At 36.6% G+C, this 25,093-nt stretch overlaps 1 protein-coding gene across 1 annotated transcript in view; it reads left to right on the top strand.

The window, feature by feature from the left end:
- GBE1 (1,4-alpha-glucan branching enzyme 1) overlaps nucleotides 1–25,093 on the top strand; it is a 318,830-nt gene that overhangs the window by 282,866 nt on the left and 10,871 nt on the right. Inside the window, exons 13-14 of the mRNA XM_055567831.1 lie at nucleotides 3,152–3,336; nucleotides 4,962–5,092. Coding sequence (XP_055423806.1) covers nucleotides 3,152–3,336; nucleotides 4,962–5,092 — 316 coding nt within the window. The remainder of the gene's footprint in view (nucleotides 1–3,151; nucleotides 3,337–4,961; nucleotides 5,093–25,093) is intronic.

Here is a 25,093-nt window from a genome sequence, read left to right as displayed (position 1 = left end):
CTTAGAATAGTGCCTGGAACCTAATAAGCCAGCATTAAGCATTTGTTGTTGCTTCTTGGTGGCAGTGATATAACTATCTCCCCCCAGGAAAGCTAAAGGAATTGTTTATTAATATTAGAGTCAACTTAGAGAGTCATGGTCATACCAAAGTAAAAGTATTTTGCCTATAGAGAGCCTCAATACAGTTTGTAGGCTATTATATCCAAGGTATCCTATGGCATTTCTAGTCTCGCCCAAATTCCTCACTAGTTGAAATCTCACTAGTACTTGGGACATATAGTTTTCCCCAGACTGGCAGTACCTTCATTATCAGAAATGAATGTACCTAACCAGGTTACTTCCCTGGTGGCTCAGACAGTAAAGTGTCTACCTATAATGTGAGAGACCTGGGTTCGACCCCTGGGTTGGGAAGATCCTCTGGAGAAGGAAATGGCAATACACTCCAGTACTCTTGTCTGGAAAATCCCATGGATGGAGGAGCGTGGTACGCTACAGTCCAGGAGGTCGCAAAGAGTCCCACAGGACTGAGTGACTTCACGTTCTTTCACTTTCAACCACAGTTCTGGACGCGCCTCATTTTGCTGGTTGAATGGATGACGGAACCAGCTATGACATGAGTACAGCATGGGCTGATGTGAATCAGGCTCCAAATCCAGGCAGGACTCCTAACTGCAGCAGAGGGAAGTTCTTTTACCATTTTAAGACACCATAAAGTAAATAATAGGACTACCTTGGTAGCTCAGTTGGAAAAGAATCCGCCTGCAATGCAGGAGACTAGGGTTCGATCCCAAGGTCAGGAAGATCCCCAGGAGAATAAAATGTCAACCCACTCCAGTATTCTTGCCTGGAAGATCCCATGGAGAGAGGGGCCTGGCGGTCTGCAGTCCATGGGGTCACAAAAATCAGACACGATTTAACAACTAAACCAAAGTAAACAAAGCCTGCAGATTTAGAAATATGATTCCTTCCTCTGTCACACACGCAGCATCATAAAACATATTATTTAGGCTGAATTATTAGAATTAATTGGTTTACTAATTATTTTACAAATTAGAGTTAGTAAACTTTGGGAGTTGGTGATGAACAGGGAAGCCTGGTGTGCTGCAGTCCATGGGTTGCAAAGAGTCGGACATGACTGAGCAACTGAACTGAGCTGAACTGAACTGAATTAGAATTAAGGAAGATTTTTGCAGACAGTTTAATTTTTATGAAGCTGCTACAAACATATTTGTGTGTATATTATTTTTATTTTGATGACTATGGTTCTGAACAGTTAAATGTAAACTGCAGTGTTTCTCAGCAGAGTTCACCATTTAAAGCAACTCTACAGTCAGTCTTAGTGAATTACATTATAACTTTTTAGTTTTTATTTTTTAGAATATTAATGTACTGGCTTATTTTTGCCTTTATTTTTATTGAAGTATAACTGACAAAACATTATGTTAGTTTCAGATATACAACACAACTCAGTATTTGTATATATTGTAAAATGATCATCGCAGTAAGTTCAGTTAATGTCCATCACTGTAGCTTCCCTGGTGGCTCAGCTGGTAAAGAATCCTCCTGCAATGCAGGGGACCCCAGTTTGATTCCTGTGTCAGGAAGCTCAACGGCTACCTACTCTAGTATTCTGGCCTGGAGAATCCCATGAACTGTACAGTCTATGGGGTCACAAAGAGTCAGACACAACTGAGTGACTTTCACTTTCACCTTCACCATGCATAGTTACAAAAGCTTGTTTTCTTCTGATAAGAACTCTGAAGATTCTCTCTCCTAGCTTTCAAATATGCAGTGCAGTATTATTAAGTATAGTCACTGTTCTATACATTACATCTCTCTTTTTTTTTTAATTTTATAACTGGAAATTTGCATCCTTTGACATTCCACCCATTTTGCCCACTTCTTACCCTCAGGCAACTACAGGTTTGTTCTCTTTATCCATGACCTTGTTTTTCCCAGTTGCTTGGTTGTTGTTACCTTTTTTAGACTCCACAATTCAGTTAGATCCTATGATATTTGTCTTTATTCTGTCACTTATTTCACTTAGCAACTATTTCAATTACAATAGGACACACTTGGGTCAGCTATGGTGCTTTCTAACTCAGAGGAGAAATTTGTGGTTTAGAAAATTGCAGCATTAAAGTAACTAATATAAGCAGCTTTTGGAAAGTAGTGTTTAATATTTAGGGGGGAAAAGAAGCCACAAAGTAAAACTCTAACTTGAGGAAAACAGCAGGAGCCAATCTATTAGGCTACTAATATCTAAATTTGATTTTCAGAATGAAGAATGTGTAATGTGTATGTGTTGTTGTTTTATTTCAATTTTAGAGCCTCTAAGGTTTCTGGTTCTCATCATTACAATGAGAAATAATATTAAAGGGGTTCCCAACCAGGTGTTCCAGGTGTACACATACACACACACACATACCACATTTAAATTAAAGATTTAAGTCTATGGTGGCACATAGATCTGAGAAATAAATGGGAAAAATGAATAATAAAATTGATGCCTTGGGTTTCTGTAGCACCCCAAGTATAAAACCTGAAGTATAAAATGTACTTGCCTAATGGGATGAGGTAGAAAGAACTTTGGATTTTAATAAGAAGAACTCGATTTTAATGGTTGCTTTTCTAGTTACTATCTGTGTGAGGTTGGGCAAATCCCTTAACTGCCAAGAGCTTTGTATTTCTCATCTGTGAAATGGATATAATAGGGAGTCCTTGGAAGATCAAAAAATAATGTACATACAACCTTTGGAAATTGCAAAGCGTGGTCCAGATTTCAGAGATTATAGAAGTAAGAGATTTCGAAAATGATTCAGAGATTTCAGAGATTATTTCAGAGATGAAATAAGTATGACAGAGATACTGTTTTCAGTTTGCACATGAGAAAAAAAAAAAAATGAGATGTGGAAAAAGGAATGTGTGGCCAGGCTAAAACCGGACCTGGGCTTTTGAGTCCAAATGCTGGCAGTATTGTGTGCTTGACTATGCTGTTTCTAAACTAGGGTTGTGCGTATTTCACAGGGCATAGCTGTAGTAAATTAACCTAAACTGATTTCAAGGACTTTTAAACAGTTAATTATTGAGATATCTTAATAAGAAGTGCTAATATTAACCAGATGATGTTGGTGTTTGTTTTCAAATGCAGGTAATGAATTTGGGCATCCTGAATGGTTAGACTTCCCAAGAAAAGGAAATAATGAGAGCTACCATTATGCACGAAGGCAGTTTCATTTAACTGATGATGACCTTCTTCGCTATAAGTTCCTAAATAACTTTGACAGGGATATGAATAAATTGGAAGAAAGATGTGGCTGGCTTTCAGCTCCACAGGTGAGCTCTTTACTCTCAATGTTATGTTTTGGTCACCAGTGTTGTACATGCTTAGAATGGCAATTGACTTAAATCTATATGCAGATCTCTTAAAGAGCACTTTATTATTCCACGCACAGTGCCCTGTGACATACTTCAGGTTGTCAAAACATGTCACCAAAATCTCCCCAATAGATAACGAAAATCTTCAGCATAATTCCCTGCTTACTTTCCTGGTTAGCTTGTCGTTGTTGTTTAAATTCGGTAATTTTTATCTCAGTTGGTTAAAACTAATGACAAAAGCTCCACATGGAATCCATTTTGGAAATTGCTGTGGAAACATCTTAATTGTTTTGACTGTTTTTTCTTTATATAAATAATTATGCTGTCATAATGAAACCACTTTGACAACATGGAGATTTCTTTATTCTTATTTTTCCTTCCTTTACGGGTCTCTAACTTGTCATTTCAATAGATGCCATTATACCTGCATGCTGTTTTGTATTTTTCATGAGGCTGACTCTCCTCTGGAATTAAAGTCTCAGTTTTTCAATAAGTTTTAGAAAATGTAATTAACAGGTGAAAATTTTATACAGGCTTTTTTTTTTCCCTTTGCAAAAATTAGCATATAGTATGTGTTACTTATAATCCATTTGCTTTTTACTGGTGCCGTTTGAAATTACTGTTGATGTGTTTTTACTTTGGTGTCTCTGATTTTTTTTTTAATGGTTGAACAAAGGTACTTATACATTCAGGAAGATTGGCTACATGACACAAATGCCCTAATCGCATTTATTAGTAGTGCTGTTTCCAGAAGAGAGAGCAAAATGATGCTCCTTTTCAATAGGAACAATATTGAATACCAAAAGGCATGCTGTTTACTCTAGAGCCTTAGCTCACATTTCTAAATTACCAAGAGTTAGTGCTGCTGGAACGCATGGAAATAAGTCCTCTCAGAGCTGGGGCTGGAAGAGGGTGGGGCCGAAAAAGCAAAAGCTTCTCACTGCCTACTGTAAAATGTGATGTAGAAAATAAGAGAGCTTGTAGATGTTGTAATTGTTTTTGAAACTCTCTTTCATTAGACCAAAAAAAAAAAAGTAGATTGTCAAGGCCTTTTGGTTGCTTTCGAATCTGACAAAACCATGCAATACTATAAAGTTTTTAAGAAAAATTCAACTTCAGAAATCTGGATATAATAACAGTATTACAGTATATTTTGAAAAATAATTTGATGTGCCTTCACCTATTAGTCTAGAGCCTAAAACATAAGTCTTAAAATTCACCTATAAGTAGTTCTAATATATGTACTCACACAGACACACACACAAGTGCTTTCTGTATAGCACAGGTACTATGTTTTTACTTAAAACCTAATCCTCTGTCTGTGTTTTGTTTGAGGTTGGCAATTGGTTGGTGAGATTTGTGTACTCTTTAAGCAATGTTTGAAACCGCTGTTGGCCTTAATATGGCAAAATTTTGATATGGCAAAATTTCAACAGGTTCAAAAAATATAACATGCTAGCACTTTCATTTTTGGCTTAATAACAAGGCTGTTAATAAAGACAAAAACCAACTTTTTGTAAAGAATTTACTTAGAGCAGCGTCTGGCTATTATTTGTGTATATTCTGTGTGTTAATTCTTGCAGGCTCATGTGAGTGAAAAGCATGAAGACAATAAGATCATTGCTTTTGAGAGAGCTAGTCTTCTTTTCATCTTCAACTTTCATCCAAGCAAGAGCTATACTGATTACCGAGTTGGAACAACATTGCCAGGAAAATATCCTTTTTGTTGCCACTGAACATGACTGTCATTCAATTTTTATTACATCATAGAGTGTAAGAAAGACTAATGCTGATCTTGGTGACAGTAGCTTTCAGTTTCTTCATCTGAAAACTGAGGGACTTGAAATAGTTAATGTATCTTTGCTCACTTCAGTTACACTAAAGTAATCCTGAACTCCATTCTGGCTCTAAAAAGTATGATTATGACCATTCTCTTAAGTAGTATTTTAATTCAATGTATAGTATAGGAGGTGATTGTTGTTTCTTTTTATGAAAATATTTTATAAGTTGCCTCTGAGAGTCATCTCCTTTCCCCTCTCCATGGAATGCGTGAGTAAATGGTAGTTGTAAAGATGGCCTCCTTCTCTTTTCTTTTTCCTGTCTTCTAAAATACAAGACATAGCTCACTTTTGGGAGGGGGTCTGAATTGATAAGAAATCAGGGCATGAGAGATGTAAGCAAAGGAAATATCAGGGAGAATGTTTAGATACTGTCTACATTCATTTACTCATCCATTCATTCATTTCACAGATGTTTTATGAGCACCTATTTATTGAACACCTGCATGTCAGCCCTGTGTGAGGTGCTGGAAACACAGGAATTTTCCTGGCAGATATAGTCATGGCCTTCATCGAGCTTTTAAACTAGTGAAGAAGACAAATATTAATGATTTGAAGTGTGATCCTTGTTACAAAATGAAACATGCATGTGTTTGAAAGAGTTTAGGACTTACCCAATCCATGGGGAAGAAAGCAACAGATTCAGGATGTAGTAATAACAACCCAGTGCAGATTTTTAAACAAGCAGGAGAAAGAATGTGTTCTTCCCCTGAAGCCCTGATAGTGATTAATGTCTGCCACCGCAGGAAGGTGCCTGATGCCAGCATGATCTCTTACGAGCCAAGGTGTCTCTAGCTACAGTAAGAGAAACCCCTCTATTCAACTGGCTCAGGCAATAAGGAAAAGTGCATTTTGCCGAACAGTGGAAGCCCTGAGGTCAGGTGACCCCAGGACTGTGACAGTATCGTCAGGTTCCCTGGTCCACTGGCCTTCCCACTTCCAACTCTCAGGATGCCAGCAGCATCCAAAGGGTGTCACCTGATAGAGTTGCAAGACAACAGCCTTGGTTCCAAATGTCACCTTCAAACACAACAAAAGGCAAATCGATTTGTATGGTTTTCAGGAACTAAGTCACTTTAGCAAATTTCCTTTGTATTCCACTGACCAGAATTCAGTCACTTATCCCCAGAGAAGTGTCTAGGGAGGAGAATGTTTTCCTCATGAGTAGCTTAATCAGGAATTACCCCGAGTCTCCAGGAAGTGACTCCCTGGGGAAGTGGTCATCCTGACAGAATGTTTCTCTGGCCGTAAGGAGGAAAAGGCCACGATGTCCGGTGAGTGGCCTGTGGCATCTGCCACCACCTGGTGCTGCTTAGGGACGCTGCAGGTGGTGAAAGATGTTCCCTGTCTTCTCTCCACTCCTCCCCGATCACCCATCCCCTAGGACATCAGAGCATGTAGGAGGGAAGGCTGTTGCTGCCCCAGTTAACACAGAGGCTGCTCAGATCATGGAAATCAGTGTCACGGGGTTGTCTGCCCTGAAGAAGAGCTGTACTGTTCAGGAGGCAACTGTTCTTACCATCTCCTTGAAGAAATACAAACAGCTGCTAGACATGTAGCAACTCATACATAAGCCTTCTCAGCGACAAACTGCTCAAGTACTAAAACCCTAGACTAGATCCTGCTGTGTCTAATGATGGCATATAATCAAATTGTAATTTTGATTATTATAAAACCAAAATGCATTTACAGAACACTTGGGGTCTATTTCAGTGTTTGGTAGTTAAGCACTGCCCTTGACCCTAAGTCAGAGAGAAGAGATTTGTAAACCCAAGCTGAGATGTAAGGCATGATGCAGTACAGGGGCTGGGGCAGGAGTGTTCCATGGGACAACAGAGGGGAAGTAAAAGAAAAAGAAATAAATGTGAGGGTGGGGGTGGAAAGAGAAACAGAGATTGAGTAATTGATTGACTAATGAGATTTTTAAGCCTATATCACAGGGAGAGGGAGACAGAGATGATTTGTAGACTAATTGATTAAGAAAAGACCTTAAAGCCTGGACTTTGAGAAATGGATAAAAATGGTAGAAAAAAATTGAGGAAGGCCATTCCCGCTGTTGGAAATCATAGCCTATTCTTAGATAATGGACAGTACAATAGATTAATTGGGAGAATGATGACCCAAAAGTACTTGGAGATTAAACTGAAAAGATAGATTGTGATCACATAATAGAAGATTTTAATTCCCTTTTAACTAGTTTAGGGTGTTTTTTTTTTTTTTTTTTTTTTTGGAGTTTCATTAGGATCACTAACAAATGGAAATAATGGAATTTCAGTGATGTTGTTTAGGAGAAAAACTTGGCTTAAGCTACACTGAACTCCTGTCTGAAGTCTGTGTGATTTAACAAATATTATTAAATGAAATATATATATAATAATATAGTATATTTTATTAAACAAAACCCGCCCAAAAGTTAATTTCATTTTGTGATACAAAGTTACACTGTATGTGAAAGTCTAGTTTGGCTTTGGTACACCTTGCCACAAATTGAATCTTTCAAAACTTAGCAATTTGTTTAAATGTCTTAAAGCACCTTTTATACAGAAGTTTTCCATTTTAACAAACACTGAACACTTCATATTAGTGACCACAGAAAATGTACACATTATGTGTTGTAGTGATACACACATCTTGGAAAATTGGGCCATATCTTCATAGAAGTCATAGTTGCAGCCTTAGTCATCTGTTGCACCTCTAAGAGAACCTTGAAAATATTGTTGCTTCTTTTATTACAAGGATTTTGTCTCCTACAGATCTGTGTCCACTTGGGCCTTGTTTACTCTGGCTGCCTTTCTCATTCCTCCCTTTCTGTCAACAAGCTGTAACTAATTCCCATATGTTATTGCCTCCTCTGAGGACATTTGCATTTTAATAACCAGTCTCCTTGAATACTCAACAGTATGCTGGACCCAATGAACTAGATATCTAATAGAATATTTTTTTAAAAATGAGTATTTTGGGGGGAGGGAAAGAGAGCAGGAGAGCATTTCCAACATACCTGAAACCATACTTTCTAATTAGCTACATATTAATACTGTCAGCCTTAAATCTTAGCTTGAAATTATAAAATCTTCTGGATTTTGTGATGGTTTGTACTCTGATGACCCAGTTCAGAAATCCCATCTATATATTCCTCTGCAAATCTTAGCTGTCAGGACATTTTCCAGTCCTATGACTCTCACTGTTTCACAAGGTAAACAATTCAAGGTTTGTTTTTTGTTTTTTTTTAATGTAGCCTTAAATTTCAATGTACTATGTCTGTACTCTGGGGCCAATGCCTGTTCTACATGACAGCTATTCAAATCAAAAAGTTGTTTGTTGTTCGTCACAATACCACCTCTCCCTGGTCTTTCCTCTTCCAGACCAAAAATACTTCCGGTTTCTTTAATAGATTCTTGTGATGCTTTCCAGACCTGTTAGCATCATGTCTCTGTTATCAAAATGTACCCAGTATTGTTCACTTTCCTCTTCGTTGTGCTTCCGGAACTAACAGCAAAATATTCCAGATAACGGTCTGGCAAGTATGGCATGGAGTGCCCCATTACCTCCTCTTGTCTTGAGACTGCTCTCTCTCGTCAATGGAGTTAAAGTTACACCAGCTTTTATGGCAACCATCACATTCATATAAAAAGTTTTAGTTTTCTTTTCTGTATACTTGTATTATGACATATCTCCCTTACTCTTTATTTATTCAGCTAATTTAATTAAAATCCCAAATTTAATATTGAGCGTGATTTTTACCTCTCACTTGTTAATAGACAAGATAAAAGAGTACTAGAATATTAATGATATGATTGTACCTCCTTCCCTAAGCAGTAGATAGATCTCTTCTTTCAGCTTCTTGTTGCTCCTTGCTTAGCTTACACAGTCCTTTTTATTATCCTTAGCATTGTACAAGTCTCATTTCTTTTTGGTCTTTCATCTTTCTGACTTTATCCTTATACCTTTAAACACCATTGTAGTTCAGCATTATAGAATCATCTCTGGAATAGGAAGTATAAAAATATTGGTATTTCTATGCTGTAGTTTCTGACTTTACCAAAGTATTCTATGCCATTGGTATTTCCAACTACCCAGCCAGTGTGAATTGAATACAGATTTCCTCTGTGAAGGATCCACAGAGGCAAGATTGGATGTGTTAATCAAGTCAAGAAATTCATCAAATTTTTAATTCCCAGGAAAGCAGGATTTGGTACCAGAACGAATTTAAAGTTTCTAAAGAAGTCATTTGAACTTCCTCTGTCACTATGAAATATAAACCTGCAGTAGGTAGCATGTCTGAATTCTTGAATAGTTCCATTTTTTGAACCAGTGTATCCTGTATATCAAATAGCAAGACATCAACTTTCACTCATATCTGTGTGGAATATGAGCTGACTGTCTTTCCAAGAAACTGTTGTAAGGGGAGCTATTTTGGGGGCAATGCCAGACAGAATAGAAGCAACACTTTAAGAGTACTTTCAGCTGTCACTTCAAAATGAGATGATAAATTTGGAAGGTTGAAGGGGCGTCTGCTTTGTATTACTAAGGTTTTGAACCCAGTCTTCATGGTGACTACTAAAGGACATAGTGTCGTTTCTGCAAAAGGAACATGCAGGATTATTCTAGAAAGCAAACAAAAAATAGCAACAGTAAAAACAGTTTGCCGGTGCACTGTCTCCCATTTGTCTTTCTATCCACTAATCTTCAGTGTACTAGTCACCAGCGTTCTTCCATTCAGTGGATAGTAACGTGAGTAAAACAGAACTGAGACCCGATGTACTGGTGAAGGAGGTACATTCACAGTGACATGCTCAGGAAGACAAAATGCTGTATGATGTAGGATATTTGTTTATGATTTTACATTGTTTAGCTGGGTAGAAAGTGCAAGTGAAAGTGAAGTCACTCAGTGGTATCCAACTCTTTGCCACCCCATGGACTGTAGCCTACCAGACTCCTCTGTCCATAGGATTTTCCAGGCAAGAATACTGGAGTGGGGTGCCATTTCCTTCTCCAGGAGATCTTCCCGACCCAGGGATTGAACCCAGGTCTCCCGCACTGTAGGCAGACGCTTTACCGTAATTCCCTTTATAGTATCAGAATCAGTCTGTTATTTCTATGGTCACATTTCTTCACTTAGACCATTATCAAATCAATGTTGAATCAAAAGTAAGACTGCTAAACCCTGAAGGACAGACTGCTCTCTCTAATCCATTTTTGAGTAACATAAATGATGATGCCTCATTTTGAGGGATGTAGGGGGAAGTGTGGGTATAGGGGATCTCTTTTGAGGTCCATCTGTTTGCTAGCCATTAAAAAAAAAATCTAGTTTAATATTTCTAGGTGCCCTATAAGGTAAGTTGCGTTAGATTCATGTGACCGATCAGGAAATGAGGGCTTTATGTAACTATCTAACTTCCTCCAGCACACAGCTGGTGAAGGTCGAGCAGTGTGTTACAGAGCCCATGTTCTTCCTCTTTCTGTCCATTCTTGGGTGCATACCTGTGGCCGGTGGTGGCAGTAACAGTGACATGAGCAATGCTGATTTATTTCTGTAATGTTCAAAGTGATTTTGTTATAGTTCTAGGAGAATAGGCAGCATGAGAGAATCATACACAATTTCATGGCATGAGCTTTTCTCTCGTCAGCTTCCCTCAGTACCTCACCATCACCCTCTACAAATTCTTCCCCATGACCCCTATCATCATCATCCAAAAGAAAAAAAAAAAAAGTATTTTTAAAGAATAAAACATGAAATAACTGACTCAGGTCAATTACTGTGATTTCTCTTCATTATGGAAGAGAATATAAATATGCTATAATTCTTTGTTCAAAGTGGGACTCTTCTGGTGCACCACGTCAATTAAGTTTACTGTGAAATATTCATGTAAGTGTTAAGCCCTCATAGATCATTTATAAAGTATGTGTCTTGGTAGATACAGATTCTTATCACTCCAAGAGCATAAACAACACCAGTATCAAATGTTTTCAAATCTTTTGTCAGCATGCTGTTGAGGTGGATGTGGGAATAATAGTGTAATAGCAGCCCCCTTTCCAAATGGCTTTTCAAACTGTTAGAATACTGCAATGTTTAGAGGAGTAATCATCAAGGATGGCTTGTGAAGACTATGTGAATCCAGGCCAAAAATATTTAAAACTAAGGGAACAGATGAGTAAATAGTTGGATCTGACTCAAAATCTTTGCAATATTTTCATTAAACTGCTGCAAGATGTACTTTTTAAAATGTAAATTCAGACACTGACATTTGCAACCTGTACACAGAGTTTCTTATGAGCAAATAAGGTCACTTGGATGATTCACTGAAGTGTGATCACTGAAGGCAGAGATGTGGCTGTGAGTTGCTTAGTTTACAGGAGCCTTTGAAGCATGCTTATATAACATTCTGTGTTTATTAGAATCTGGGCTGTGTGCAGCAAATAAAAACAAAGGACTTAATATAGGATTAGCTAGATGGCCACATTCTATTCAGATTTGATATGTAAAGGTTAATTTCTGGACTAAAAATGTAGAGCTTAAACATTATGCTTTTCCACATTTACCAAGTTTTGATAAAAAAAATTTTTTTTAAGAAATATAAGTGCTAAAAAAAAAAAAAAGAAATATAAGTGCTTCTGATAAAAGATCTACATAGTGACTTTGAACACATTTGCATATGTGAGGAGAGAGAAAGAGTGTGCTTTTACCCTGTGTGGCCGGATAGTGATGAAGCTGTTTATGTGAACAGGGACAGATGATCCTACTAACAGTGCTATATTTAAGTCCCTCTTTTTTTCAATAGCTTCACTATGGATGTATACTCATGGCCTTGGTTCTCCTTCTTTAGTTTCAAGATGATAGTGATACTTCTAAACATTACCTAGAGGTACTTTCAGTAATTTTTCATTGTTAAACCCTGCCCAGAAATCCCTGAGATTTAATGATAATAACAAATGTGTACCCTCACCTCCACTGGCAATGAAGAGTCTATGATGTAGCTTCATTTCTGTACTCAGAAATTTGAGATGAATCACAAAGTAAGAAAAATATTTTGTAACTGATGTAACACTTCAAGATTGGCTTTAATAAAAAAAAAAAGATTGGCTTAATATATATTCATAAGACTATAGGCAGTAATGAATAATGAGTGAGCCCTTACTACACACATATGTTTTAGATTTTTTTAGTAACTGAGTGTTATTCAGTGTCTCAGTGCTTCTGAGACATTCAACACCATTTCTGTTTTTGGTTCATAGCTCAATTGCTCAGTGATGGTCTCCTCTGGTTCCAGAAATTCATCTAACAATAGCTCAGTCAAGATTTCTCTTATCTGTTTCTTGTCCTTCTGGAGAATTAAAAAAATCAGGAATACTGCTGCATCCTATAAAAACTGTACATTCTCCCCTGCCAGTTGTATCACTAATAAGGGGAAAACATTTATTCCTAGCATAATTATTTTTACCAGTTTGTGAAAGGAGGTATTCAGTTCAGTTGCTCTGTCATGTCTGAGTCTTTGTGATCCCATGGACTGCAGCACACCAGGCTTCCCTGTCCATCACCAACTCCCAGAGCTTGCTCAAACTCATGTCCATTGAGTCAGTGATGCCATCCAACCATCTCATCCTCTGTTGTCCCCTTCTCCTCCTGTCTTCAATCTTTCCCAGCATCAGGGTCTTTTCCAATGAGTCAGTTTTTTGCATCGGGTGACCAAAATATTGGAGCTTCAGCTTCAGCATCAGTCCTTCCAATGGATATTCAGGTATTATTATATGGAAATTGACTCCAAGATACTTGGTAAGACTGAGTGTCTCTCTTACCTGCATATTAGCAATTATATTTTTACTTGGAATGTATGAGGTAAACATAAAACTAAATTGTTGATGGAAGGATGGATAGATGGATAGATGATGATGAAGAGAGAGATAGGCAGATGAGTGGGTGATGAATAGATGGATGAATGGACAGATGGATGGATGGATAGATGGAGGATAGGACTCTCTCAAGGTGGAAAAGCCCCTGAAGTTGTTTAAAGTTAATTAAGACACAAAGATTTCTATAATTCATTGCTTTCCCCTTAAAACAGATATTTAATTAAATGGTAGAAAGGAAAAAGTTGATAAAACATTATAAATAACATACATCATGATTTTGTAGAATTTAAAACTATGGAGTCTGCTGTCAGAATACTTGCTGAACAGACTTTCATAGTAAGATCTACCATCTATTCCAAACTTATTACATTTTGCATGCTACAAGCACTTTACGCTTACTATCTCATTTAGTAAATTTTTTTTTCCTTTCCTGTGGAATAGCATTGCAAACTCTAATGGAAGGAAAGCCACAATGAACATTGGCCTGAAAGGTTTCATATTTGGCTTTCTTTTTAAATACGCTTTTATTTAATCAGTCCAGAACAGATGGTTCTCTTCTGTTTTGAAAAATAAATTATATTTATCACCTTTATATCTGATGACATTTTTTTAAATAGAGCATTCATTATCTACAATAAATCTCTAATACTGAATGTTAATTTACCTTTTACTTCTGGGTCTCTATAGAAATTAGCACCCCCCTCCCCCACCGTTTTTTTTTCCCACTGAATATCTCCTGCCTACGAGAAAGCTGCTTGGATCTTCTGTAAGTGAGATATTTTTATTTTCACCATTTTCTATTAAGCTTTTCTAACTCAGAATCTCACAGGGTCAAACTGAGGGCTGAGTGTTTCATTTAAATGTGAAAATGGTACCGTGAGTATTCCACAAGATTTCTTAAAATTAATTCATGATATAATTACTGGTTCCCTATAACTATTTAAAGGCTCCTAAGGATATATGGATGCTATAGCCAAAAGAAAGTTATCTTTTTCCAGATAAAAGTGGAAAAAGTAAAGCCATGAACAATGTGTTCTCAGAAACAGTGGTTTCAGTTATAACCCTATGTAAGAATCATTTCTGGTTCTATTAATGTGCTTTCTTACCCTAATAATGGAAAAATGCCTAATTCCTATTTTATTTGTGAAATTTATCTGTGAAACTTACTGATATTCTTGGTAGTTATGTGATATGAACTGTTGAATAAGGAAAGCATTCTTTAGATGTTATCAAGTAAAATTATTTAATTAATGAATGTATAACTTAAGTACGGGTCATATTACCTCTCGTTGTTGTTGAGTTGCTAAGACATGTCCAACTCTGCGACTCCGTGGACTGTAGCCCACCAGGATCCTCTGTCTGTGGGATTTCCCAGTTAAGAATACTGGGATAGGTTGCCATTTCCTTCTCCAGGGAATCTTCCTGACCCAGGAATTGAACCTGCATCTCCTGCATTGCAGGCAGATTCTTTACCACTGAGCCACAAGACAAGCCCCATTACCTTTTATTGGCAGACAATAAATGTCTGTTATAGGAACGCTAATTGAAACAAAATTATTTTCTGTCTGTAAAATTATAACCATAACTGTAATTTTTCTGATAAGCTTTTTATTATTTTTGTTTTTGCATGCTTAGTCACATCAGTCATGTCTGATTCTTTGCAACCCTATGGACTTAGCCCACCCTCCAGGCTCCTCCCAGGCAAGAATACTGGAGTGGGTTGTCATTTCCTATTCCAGGGGATCTTCCTGACCCAGGGATCAAACCCACGTCTTGGGTCTCCTGCATTTTCTGGCAGAGTCTTTACCACTGTACCATGAAGGAAATCCCCTTTATTATTTTGGGAGAGTCAATTTTCACTCCACTACTTTTGCTTCTAACCCTCTTCCTTTTTGTCCAGTTAAGGAAAACAAAAGGAAAATTAGTTTCTATGGTGGTAGCATTCTTTTCTGATTCTGAAACATTCTTTTCTTAAGTTTATTCTCTTCTATTTTTATTTATTCTATTTTTTAATTTATTTTATTTATTTAGTTTATTCTATTCTAACATTTTTATCTCACAAAAGCTCATGTAACTTATATGATAGTAGATGTTTCTGGGTCTCATATTTGTGAACATTGAGAAATATGCTTTTATTACTTTGTTGTTCAATCATTCAGTCATGTCTGACTCTTTGCAACCCCATGGACTCCAGCATTCCAAGCTTTCCTAACCTTCACTATCTCCCAGAGTTTGTTCAAACTCATGTCCATTGAGTTGATGAGGCCATCCAACCATCTCATCCTCTGTTGCCCCCTTCTCTTCCTGACTTCAAAATTTCCCAGCATTAGGGTCTTCTCCAATGAGTCCACTCTTCACATCAGGTGGTCAAAGTATTGGAGCTTCAGCATCAGTCCTTCCAGCAAATATTCAGGACTGATTGATTTCCTTTAGGATTGACTGGTTGGATCTCCTTGCTTTCCAGTGGGACTCTTAAGAGTCTTCTCTAACACTGCAGTTCAAAAGCATCAATTCTTTGGTGCTCAGCCTTCTTTATGGTCCACCTCTCACATCCATACATGACTAGTGGAAAAGCCTCATAGCTTTGACTAGACAGACCTTTACTGTGTCTGCTTTTTAATACAGTGTCTAGCTTTGCCATAACTTTTCTTCCAAAGATAAAGCGTCTTTTAATTTCATGGCTACAGTCCCCATCTGCAGTGATTTTGGAGCCCAAGAAAATAATGTCAATCACTGTTTCCATTGTTTCCCAGTCTATTTGCATGAAGTGATGGGACCAAATGCCATGATCTTATTTATTTGATGTTGAGTTTTAAGCCAGCTTTTTCACTCTCCTCTTTCACTTTCATCAAGAGGCTCTTTAGTTCTTCTTCACTTTCTGCCATAAGGGTAGAGTCACCTGCATACCTGAGGTTACTGATATTTCTCCCGGCAATCTTGATTCCAGCTTGTGCTTCATCCAGCCCTGCATTTTGCATGATGTACTCTGCATATAAGTTAAATAAGCAGGGTAACAGTATACAGCCTTGACGTATTCCTTTCCCAATTTGGAACCAGTCCGTTGTTCGATGTCCAGTTCTAGCTGTTGTTTCTTGACCTGCATACAGATTTCTCAGAAAAAATTCTCTTTCAGAATTTTCTGCAGTTTGTTGTGATTCACTTAGTCAAAGACTTTCCCATAGTCAATGAAGCAGAAGTAGATTTTTTTTTTTGAATCCTCTTGCTTTTTCTATCATCCAGTGGATGTTGGCAATTAGACCTCTGATTCCTCTGCCGTTTCTAAATTCAGCTTGTACATCTGAAGTTCTCAGTCCATATACTCTTGAGGCTTCACTTGCAAATTTTTGAGCATTACCTTGTTAGCATGTTAAATGAGTGCAACTGTGCGGTAGTTTGAATAATCTTTGGCATTGCCCTTCTTTGGACTGTAATGAAAACTGACCTTTAAAATGCAATACTTGTTAAATAACTATAAAAATAATTAATTAAGTCTACATAGAATTTGATTCAAAATGTGCCAGAGTTTTTACTTATTCAATTGTGTAAGTTATCTTTATGTTTGGCTATCACAGCCAAAACATTTGATGATTTTGTTTTGAATTGTACAAAAATGCAGTTTGCAAAAACAACTCAGCAGCTTACTCTTTCCATGTGTAATTCTCTTACACATCTGCCTAGTAAGATTAAACCAATATGATGGGTTTATAGATGCTTGTAAAGTACGATACTAGATTTATTACACCCCTGGGAAACACATATATTAACAATTATATAATGTGAGTTTATAGCTCTTTCACTCAATGTTTTTGATGCCTATGGAGAAATGTTTACTTTGAACCTTTCCTCTCACAATGCTGAACCTAGGGAAAATTTTGATAGGCATGGGCTATGTGCCCAGAAGTGCTCAGGAATGACTGGGCATAATGATGCATGTTTGGGCACATACACACACATCCACAAACTCCAGTAGGCTTTGCTTGACACTCTCTCAAGGGAAGCTAGCTCAGCCCCTTCTCATTTACCTTTCTAAAGCACCGAGTAAGCCCTAAGGTATTAGATTTTCTATTTGATCTTAAAATACAAAGAAGCATATATATTGACTATGGTAGTGGTGGTTCTTAGTCACTAAGACATGTCCATGTCTTAGGATCCCATGGACTATGGCATAACAGGCTCCTCTGTCCAAGGGATTTCCCTCACAAGAATATTGGTGTGCACCACTATATTGATGATTCATTACTGCTAATAAGTTCTGACTTCAAATATATCAAAAGGATGTTTCTACTACCAACACTAAATGAATCAGCTTTCAAATGGTTAAGTATTTTAATGTTCATTTACTTTGCAGACTTTAACTGGCAGATGGTGGTAGAGTGATAGAAAATATTATACCTAAGTGCATATCCTGGCCTTGCCAAATTTTATATATACATACATATATATATATATAATGTACATATATATGTGTATATATATGGTTTTCACCAGAGAAGGCAATGGCACCCCACTCCAGTACTCTTGCCTGGAAAATCCCATGGATAGAGGAGCCTGGTAGGCTGCAGTCCATGGGGTCGCTGAGGGTCAGACACAACTGAGCAACTTCACTTTCACTTTTCACTTTCATGCGTTGGAGAAGGAAATGGCAACCTACTCCAGTGTTCTTGCCTGAAGAATCCCAGGGACGGGGGAGCCTGGTGGGCTGCCGTCTATGGGGTCTCACAGAGTTGGACACAACTGAAGCGACTTAGCAGCAGCAGCAGCATATGGTTTTCACAAGTTACTGTGATGTTCAATGCTTAAGTTCAGTCATCTGTATAAAGAAAGCGCATCAGTCATGTTGATAATACAAGTCTTTGAGTATGTGTCAGCTTTAGTGAACATGTAATCATTTACCCACTTCAACTAAGAATTATATAAAATGTCTATCTCCAGGGCTCATACCAATCAGTTATTCACTTGAGAACTAATTGCTTCAAGCTGACATGCATTTGTTTAACTGTTGTGACTATTCTAAAAAGAAATCTTTTAAAATGTCTCAAGTAAAACTTTGTAATGAAGTGGCATTGTGTTAGAAGTTATATTGTACAGATCTGTATAGATAAAACAAGGGAAGAAACTCAAGGTTGTTTTTTATGACTGAAGTAGTATTAAATTATTTCTTAGAGTTTAGCAAAAGTACGCATAGATCAAAACCCAGGGAGGAGACTGCAGTAGGAAAATAATGCAAAGAAGATCCACTCAGTAAATATGCCAGGTATTAATCCAGGTCCTAGGTAGAGGGAGGAGGGGTGTGTAGGGAAGGACAACTCCCTTATAGAGATTTATTTAGATTAAAGAAAGAGAAAAAATATAATAATTAAATTTATAGGATGATAAAAGTGGATAATACTATGTTGAAAAATTGGGGCAATTGCAAGAGGATGTGTTGTGTGCTTAGTCGCTCAGTCGTGTCTGAATCTTTGCAATCCCATGGACTGTAGCCCACCAGGCTCCTGTGTCCATGCAGTTCTCCAGGCAAGAATCCTGGAGTAGGTTGCCATGCCCTCCTCCAGGGGATCTTCCCAACCCAGGGATCAAACCCAGGTCTCCTGCATTGCAGGCAGATTCTTTACCAACTGAGCCACCAGGGAAGTGTTTAATTTTCAGTTAGGATGTTCAGAGTAGTCTTCTCAGTCTTTCTCAAAAGCATGAGGATCATTAAAAAAAAATAAAATAAAAATTTTAAGTGTGTAATCTTCAAAGAGGCCAAGGTACTGTCCAGTTAAGCTTCATTGTTCAATCTTTTTAAATAACAGGGAAATTGTTTAGATTCTAGTGAGAATAAAGTCATAGGGGAAAGGAAGGGGAATAAAGGTCAGAAAGAAAGAAAAGGCCAAGTTGGATTAAAAAGTAAGAGAATAAGTTGACATACTTTTACTTTTGATCACTTAAGCTAGCAGTTTAAATGGTCCAGGGCCAATAATAATAATATAAAGAGCAGTTAATAACTTGGGCACTTTTCCCAATGCTAGGGACTCTGTTAAGCACTTGATGTACACTGTTTCTGTGAATCCTCACAGTTACCCATTGATATATTATCCCGATTTTAACAATGAGAAACTTAGCTTTAAGGAAATTCAGTCATTTGCTGGAAGACACATGGTTGGTAATTAAGAACTCAGACTAGAATGTAATTGTTGGACCCCAAAGCCATGCACCCACTGTATTTTACTGTTGCAGGAGGCTTTCTCCTATTCTTATCTGTCTGCATGAAATGGCTTAGATGATGTTTACTTATGCTTGCAATTCTCATTATTTGTCAGGAATTTTGAAGTTTCCAATGATCTTCTCCCTTTTTATATATTGCATAGAACTCAATTAAAGGCTGTATTAACATAAGTTTGAGTGAAGATGTTTCTTTATAGCCTATGTTAAAATTGAGTTCAAAACCACAATATATTTGTAAAAAATGTTGCATCTGCATGATCAAAACTCATTTTGATGAGAAAGCATGTGTTTGAAAGATGTATAAAAATCTGTTGTTTTTCTCTTATGCAGTTCTCACTAGCTAATATTGCTTCATCAAATAATTGAATTTATAAGTTCTTTGGATAATCCTTGGGGCTTCCTTGGTACCTTAGTTGGTAAAGAATCTGCTTGCAGTGCAAGAGACCAGCATTCAATCCCTGGGTCAGGAAGATCCCCTGGAGAAAGGAATGGCAACCCACTCCAGTATTCTTGCCTGGGAAACCCCATGGACAGAGTAACCTGGTGAGCTACCATCCATGGGGTCCCAAGAGTTGGATAGGATGTAGCAACTAAACCACTACCCTTGGGTAATCGTTAGTGGCACAGACAAAGAGCAACAATTTTAAAGGGTAGTTCGTCTATAAGTGTAAGCATATTTTTTTGTTATTTTCTTTTCTTGAGTTACTGAGAAAAAAAATGACATTTTTTAGTTCAATTATATAATCTTCTAGGACAAAGAAAAGTTCCTAATTAGGTTAGTCAAAGAATTCTATAAAGTATTTAGAATAATATTCTTATTTGCATAGAGAAATATGTAGTGCTCAATATTTTATATTATCATTTGATTTGCTGTTACTGATGTGTGTCATTAAGCATGCCTAAGAATAAACTAATAATTTGCGTGCAAATGCATTTCAAAAAGCATAGCAATCCATTAATTAATGTGGTAGATTATATTTGAGTCCCTCCTCCTTTGAGTTTGTTTTATTGCTATTCTGCATTGTACAGTTTCTAAGAATGTATAATTAAGGAAGTAAATTTGCATGGACTAGAGTTTATTTTTTAGGCTACAGTCAGAAACCTGTTCATGAAAGAAGCAGATCCTAAACTATACTATAAATATACTTTTGTTTTGCATTTAATTAAAACATGTGGTTGTCATTTAAACTTGTAATGAAGACAGTGTTCACAAACTTGAATTCATATATAGCTCCTATATTGAATTTGATCCTTTTTGCAAAGACAATAAAATTTTAATGTAAACTAATAAGAACTTTAAAAAATATATTGTACCCTTAAAGGGAAGCTCCATTTGCCTTTCATTATAATTTAAAATATACTTTGACTATATTCAGTAGTAAATTTCCTATTTATTTTTATATTACCCTCTTTTATTTTAGCAATATTATAATATTGTAGGAGTTTTTTAAAACTAAAGTTAGGTAGAGAAAAAAAGCTAAATGGATATTGTCTATTGAAAGTAATATACTCATAAATGCCCACAGCCATAAAATAGTTTCAAACAAATAATGAAAATATCAGAACTTATTTCCAGTGGTGAATTTTTAAGTCGCTATATATTCTAGTTGACAAAGCTAAAGACAGAAATGCCTAAATCAGACACACACACACCTGCCTCACTCTAACACACATACACATCCATAAAATATACCCCAGCACAGCACTAGTTTTTGCTACTTCTGTATTTGGAAAGAGACCAGAGAGAGCAACTAAAGGTTGTCATTTATGACCTGGTCTATGGTTCAGGACAATAAATGAGGTATAGTTTAAGTATACTTATGAAATAGAGGGGCAGATCTATTTGAGATCCTATACAGCCAAAAAGCTATACAAGATTTGTGAATTGTGGTTGGCAATAAATTAAATTCAATTTATGAAGCATAAAAGGAGGAACATTATGTTAGAACACTGAGGCAAGTCTTGTGCTGGCTAGTTATCTTTAGACTGTTAAAAACATGAAATTATTTTTATTTTCTACCACCTGTTCTTAGATTACCAGATGTTTGTTTACAGTTCCTTAGAATTTTGTACCTAATGTTTTCTGCCTTTGATAATACATTCTCTCTCCTAGGGTCACTTAACTCCCAAAAGTTATTGCAATCATCATACTGTGGGTGGGTTGATTAAAAGAGTCATATCTGAAAATATCATACCAAATTCATATGTTCTGAGTGTACATTTTTTAACATGTCATCAACTGGGATATGTCTTACAGTGATTGGCATGGTAGTGATATTTTTCTTTTTAGTGCAGTCGTATAAAATAATTCATCTTAAAATCGATGGTGTCTTAGATTTAAAGATATATGGTGACTTACCAGCTTTGCCATCTTTATGGTCATCTACTCACTAGAGAACCTCTTTTATTGTCACTCAGTCTGAAACCTCAGGGTTTGTACCTTACAATAAATTTCCCTAGTTTCATCAGCAGGAGTGAAGTGAGTTTAGTGCAGAATGGTATAAATGATAGTACTTCTTACATCAAAATCCTTATACTTTGAACAGACACTTTATCAAGTGGCTGAGCAAACACAGCAGCTTTTGAAGTATTTGAAGAGCCATTGAATTTAAGAGTCTTCATGCCTTCACTGTTCTTTAATCTTATTAGTACAGGTCTTCAGAACATGGCTCTTTCTTGGTTCAAATTTAAGGACATAGATTATAAAATAATGCTTAAAACTTCTTATCAACTTCAACCTGTTGATAGATATATCAAATACTTAGGAAGCTCTTGAATTTAAAATAAGAAGAAATCAAAATATTTTAAAATGATATCCAAATGGATAAGGATCTATTTGATCTCCTTTTAAAAAAATCTCCATAAAATTTTTATCATTCTTTCCCTGCTCTATTTTCCCAAATTGAGCAAAGTACATTCTGTATTCCCCAAACAACAGATCAAATGAACCAACTGAGCAAGAAATTGATCTAGAACAAATGCAACAAACCTGATATTCAGACTCCTTAAGTAACGTTAAGAATTACAGTCCTTTAGCACCAATCTTTTAAACTTAATTAAACACTAGGATATCACTTTATCCTTTTTTCTTATTTTTTTTTATACATGCCATATTCGTTCCAGCCTCTTTATGCTCAGAATCTCAAAATTAGAATTAAACAAAGAAACTGCCAACAAAAACCCTCTGCCTGATTCTTGGCATAAAACAGGCATCCACTTGTGGAGAATAGGGTAATTAAGTCTATGTTTGACCTGTGTCTACGTCCCAGCTCTGCCACGGAACTTACTGTGTGTCTTTGGGCACAACGCTTCCCCTTCTAAGTGTTTCCTCAAATTGGGCATCAGATTCCCATTTGAGTACCATCAGTTGTACATGCAAAAAAACCCTCATTGGTTTATGTATGTCTCTCCATTTGTACTATCCAAGTTTAACCACCACTCTTAGATTCCTGGTGGATTTTTCTGACTTAGTCTTTCCCTTGTTCATTCTATTCTACCCTCAACCTTCAGGTTAATTTTGGTTGTTTGTTTTTGATTAGCATAACTTTTCTCACAAAGCTTCAGCATTCTCACACTTAATTATAAAATAAATCTGAACAGTCTAGCCATTCTTCAAAGCTTTTTTGTTTATAAACTGTCAATCCTGCCTTCTCTCCTTGGCTGTACCTCTCACTGAATATTGCCTTCTGCTTTATTTATGGACATTCATATGTGTTTCTAATCTCCCCTTAACAGGCTATGAGTTGCACATAAACTAAAACTACATCTTAGTCATTTTTTTTAATATCTTGCACAGAGCCTCCTACATTGTGTGTATTTATTAAGTGAATGGGAAAAATAATTTCTTCTACGTTCCTCTAATAGAAAATATAAGACATGTAATTTGGCCTTTCTTCATGAATCAGAATTGTCATCCTGAATATCAGTTTCAGAGATGTACTGAGAAGCTATAATGAGAAGGCACTCTGCTAGATGTAGTGAGGCAGCTATGAATAACAGAGACGTGGAGGTGCTGAGATGTCCTGCTAAATGTATCTACTATGGAATTGGAAATCCTATGAAGAAAACAGTTTAAGGGTAAACTACTTCTGAGTTATATTTTCAGAGGGATATTCTTTAGTGGCAGACAGGGTAGGGCTCTGTAGGGGTGTTGATGCTATGTGGGTCCCACGTCATGTGTGTAATCTGTGTGTGTGTCTGCGTGTACATGAGAAAGGGAGTGACGGAATGCCTGAATGAGAGAAGAGAAAAACAAAAATCCAGATGCCCAGATAACCCTTTTAGAAATGTTTATTCTAAGCAGTGTTCCTAAAAGATGGGGTTTCCTGATTCTTAAGTAATATAGTAATTTACAATTATAAAGCTCTGTCACAATCATTACTTTTAATCTAGTGTTTTAAATTGTTGGAATTTCTGGAATTAAGGGTTGTGTTTTCTAAAGGAAGTTATTGTAGTCCCTGGGTAATAGAGACACAGGACTGGGTAATTCCAAAAGTAGCCACGGCAGAATTTTTTTCTTTTAAATTATAGATCAGAGAAATAGGTCTAAACTGATGTTTTGAAACTTTATGGCTTTTCCTTTATAGCTATAAATTATATACATTAAGTGAGTAGATTCTTACCATTTTCAGTGTGATGATCCCTTTCAATGTCAAAAATATATCGATCCTTATATAACAATTGCTCTTTCAGTATCCTTCATTGAGAAAATATATAGGCAAAAAACTTACTATAAATTCTGTGACTTTTGAAAAGCCTCTATGTCATATTAATCAAAAAAGTGCACATTCTTTGAAATATAGTACCAAATGGGTATAAGAACACATAATTTAGTCTTCACACAGGTATATATAGAATCCAAGTCCCTTATAATAAGGTAATTACTTATTCTGTGAGACTCTTATGATAACACAATGGCCAGTGACCATCCACCCACAGGTCGGGAATCAGTGCTTTTCACGATATATTTCCTTTCTTCAGTCACTACCACCAATAATCTATGTTGTTAACCAATAACTTAATAATTGAGAAAGTATTTCTGAATGGATGTATTTCTGAAGGTGTTTCAGAATGGATTCTAGGTCTTTATTCTCTAAACTATATTGTACTCTTTTTGTTTTTGTTTAATGTTTTTTGAAGATTCTTGTAAGTATTTAATGAACTAGGATGAAGAACAAAAGGTAAGCTTCTCTTTTAGTAGTTCCTTTCATGCCACCGGGCTTCATTTATTTACCGTGTCTCTAATGATTTGTTCTCACTATCCTGTCCCTATTTCTCCAGTAAATAAATCACATGCTCAAATCCTGTATGTTTAGAATGTGCTTGTGCCCTGTAGTCACCTTTTGAACTCAGTCTTTGTCCCTCTCCCTCTGCTTTAAGCTCATTAACATGCTGATTGTTAGTCTAGATTTGCATTCGAGTAGACTGACCTGGATTGACTGAAATGGAGTCACCACTCCCAGCAAAATTCCTATGGTGCAACTATCTGCATCTCTTAAACAAAGGTCTAGGAATGAGAATGATAGTCATAGCTTCTTATCCCCAGGTACTTTAAATGTGATAGCTTTTGCTGTAATAAAAGTATACAAACATTTCTGATATTAAATCAGGAAAATGCAAAGCATCTAGGCACCCATCTGTCTCCCTCCTTAAGCTAGAAGAAACTTCAATTTCTAAATATCCATGTATATTTACTTGCAGGTTTTTTAACCAATTATTTCTAGGCATTCTGAGTATAAATTTGACATAGTAACCACAGCTGTTCTTTTGTTATAAATACAATACTCAGTCAACTCAGTCAGTTCAGTTCAGTTGCTCAGTCG

Source organism: Bubalus kerabau, chromosome 2 (genome assembly GCF_029407905.1).
Source record: "Bubalus kerabau isolate K-KA32 ecotype Philippines breed swamp buffalo chromosome 2, PCC_UOA_SB_1v2, whole genome shotgun sequence".
Taxonomy (NCBI): domain Eukaryota; kingdom Metazoa; phylum Chordata; class Mammalia; order Artiodactyla; family Bovidae; genus Bubalus; species Bubalus kerabau.
This window is presented reverse-complemented; position numbering and strand designations above follow the sequence as displayed.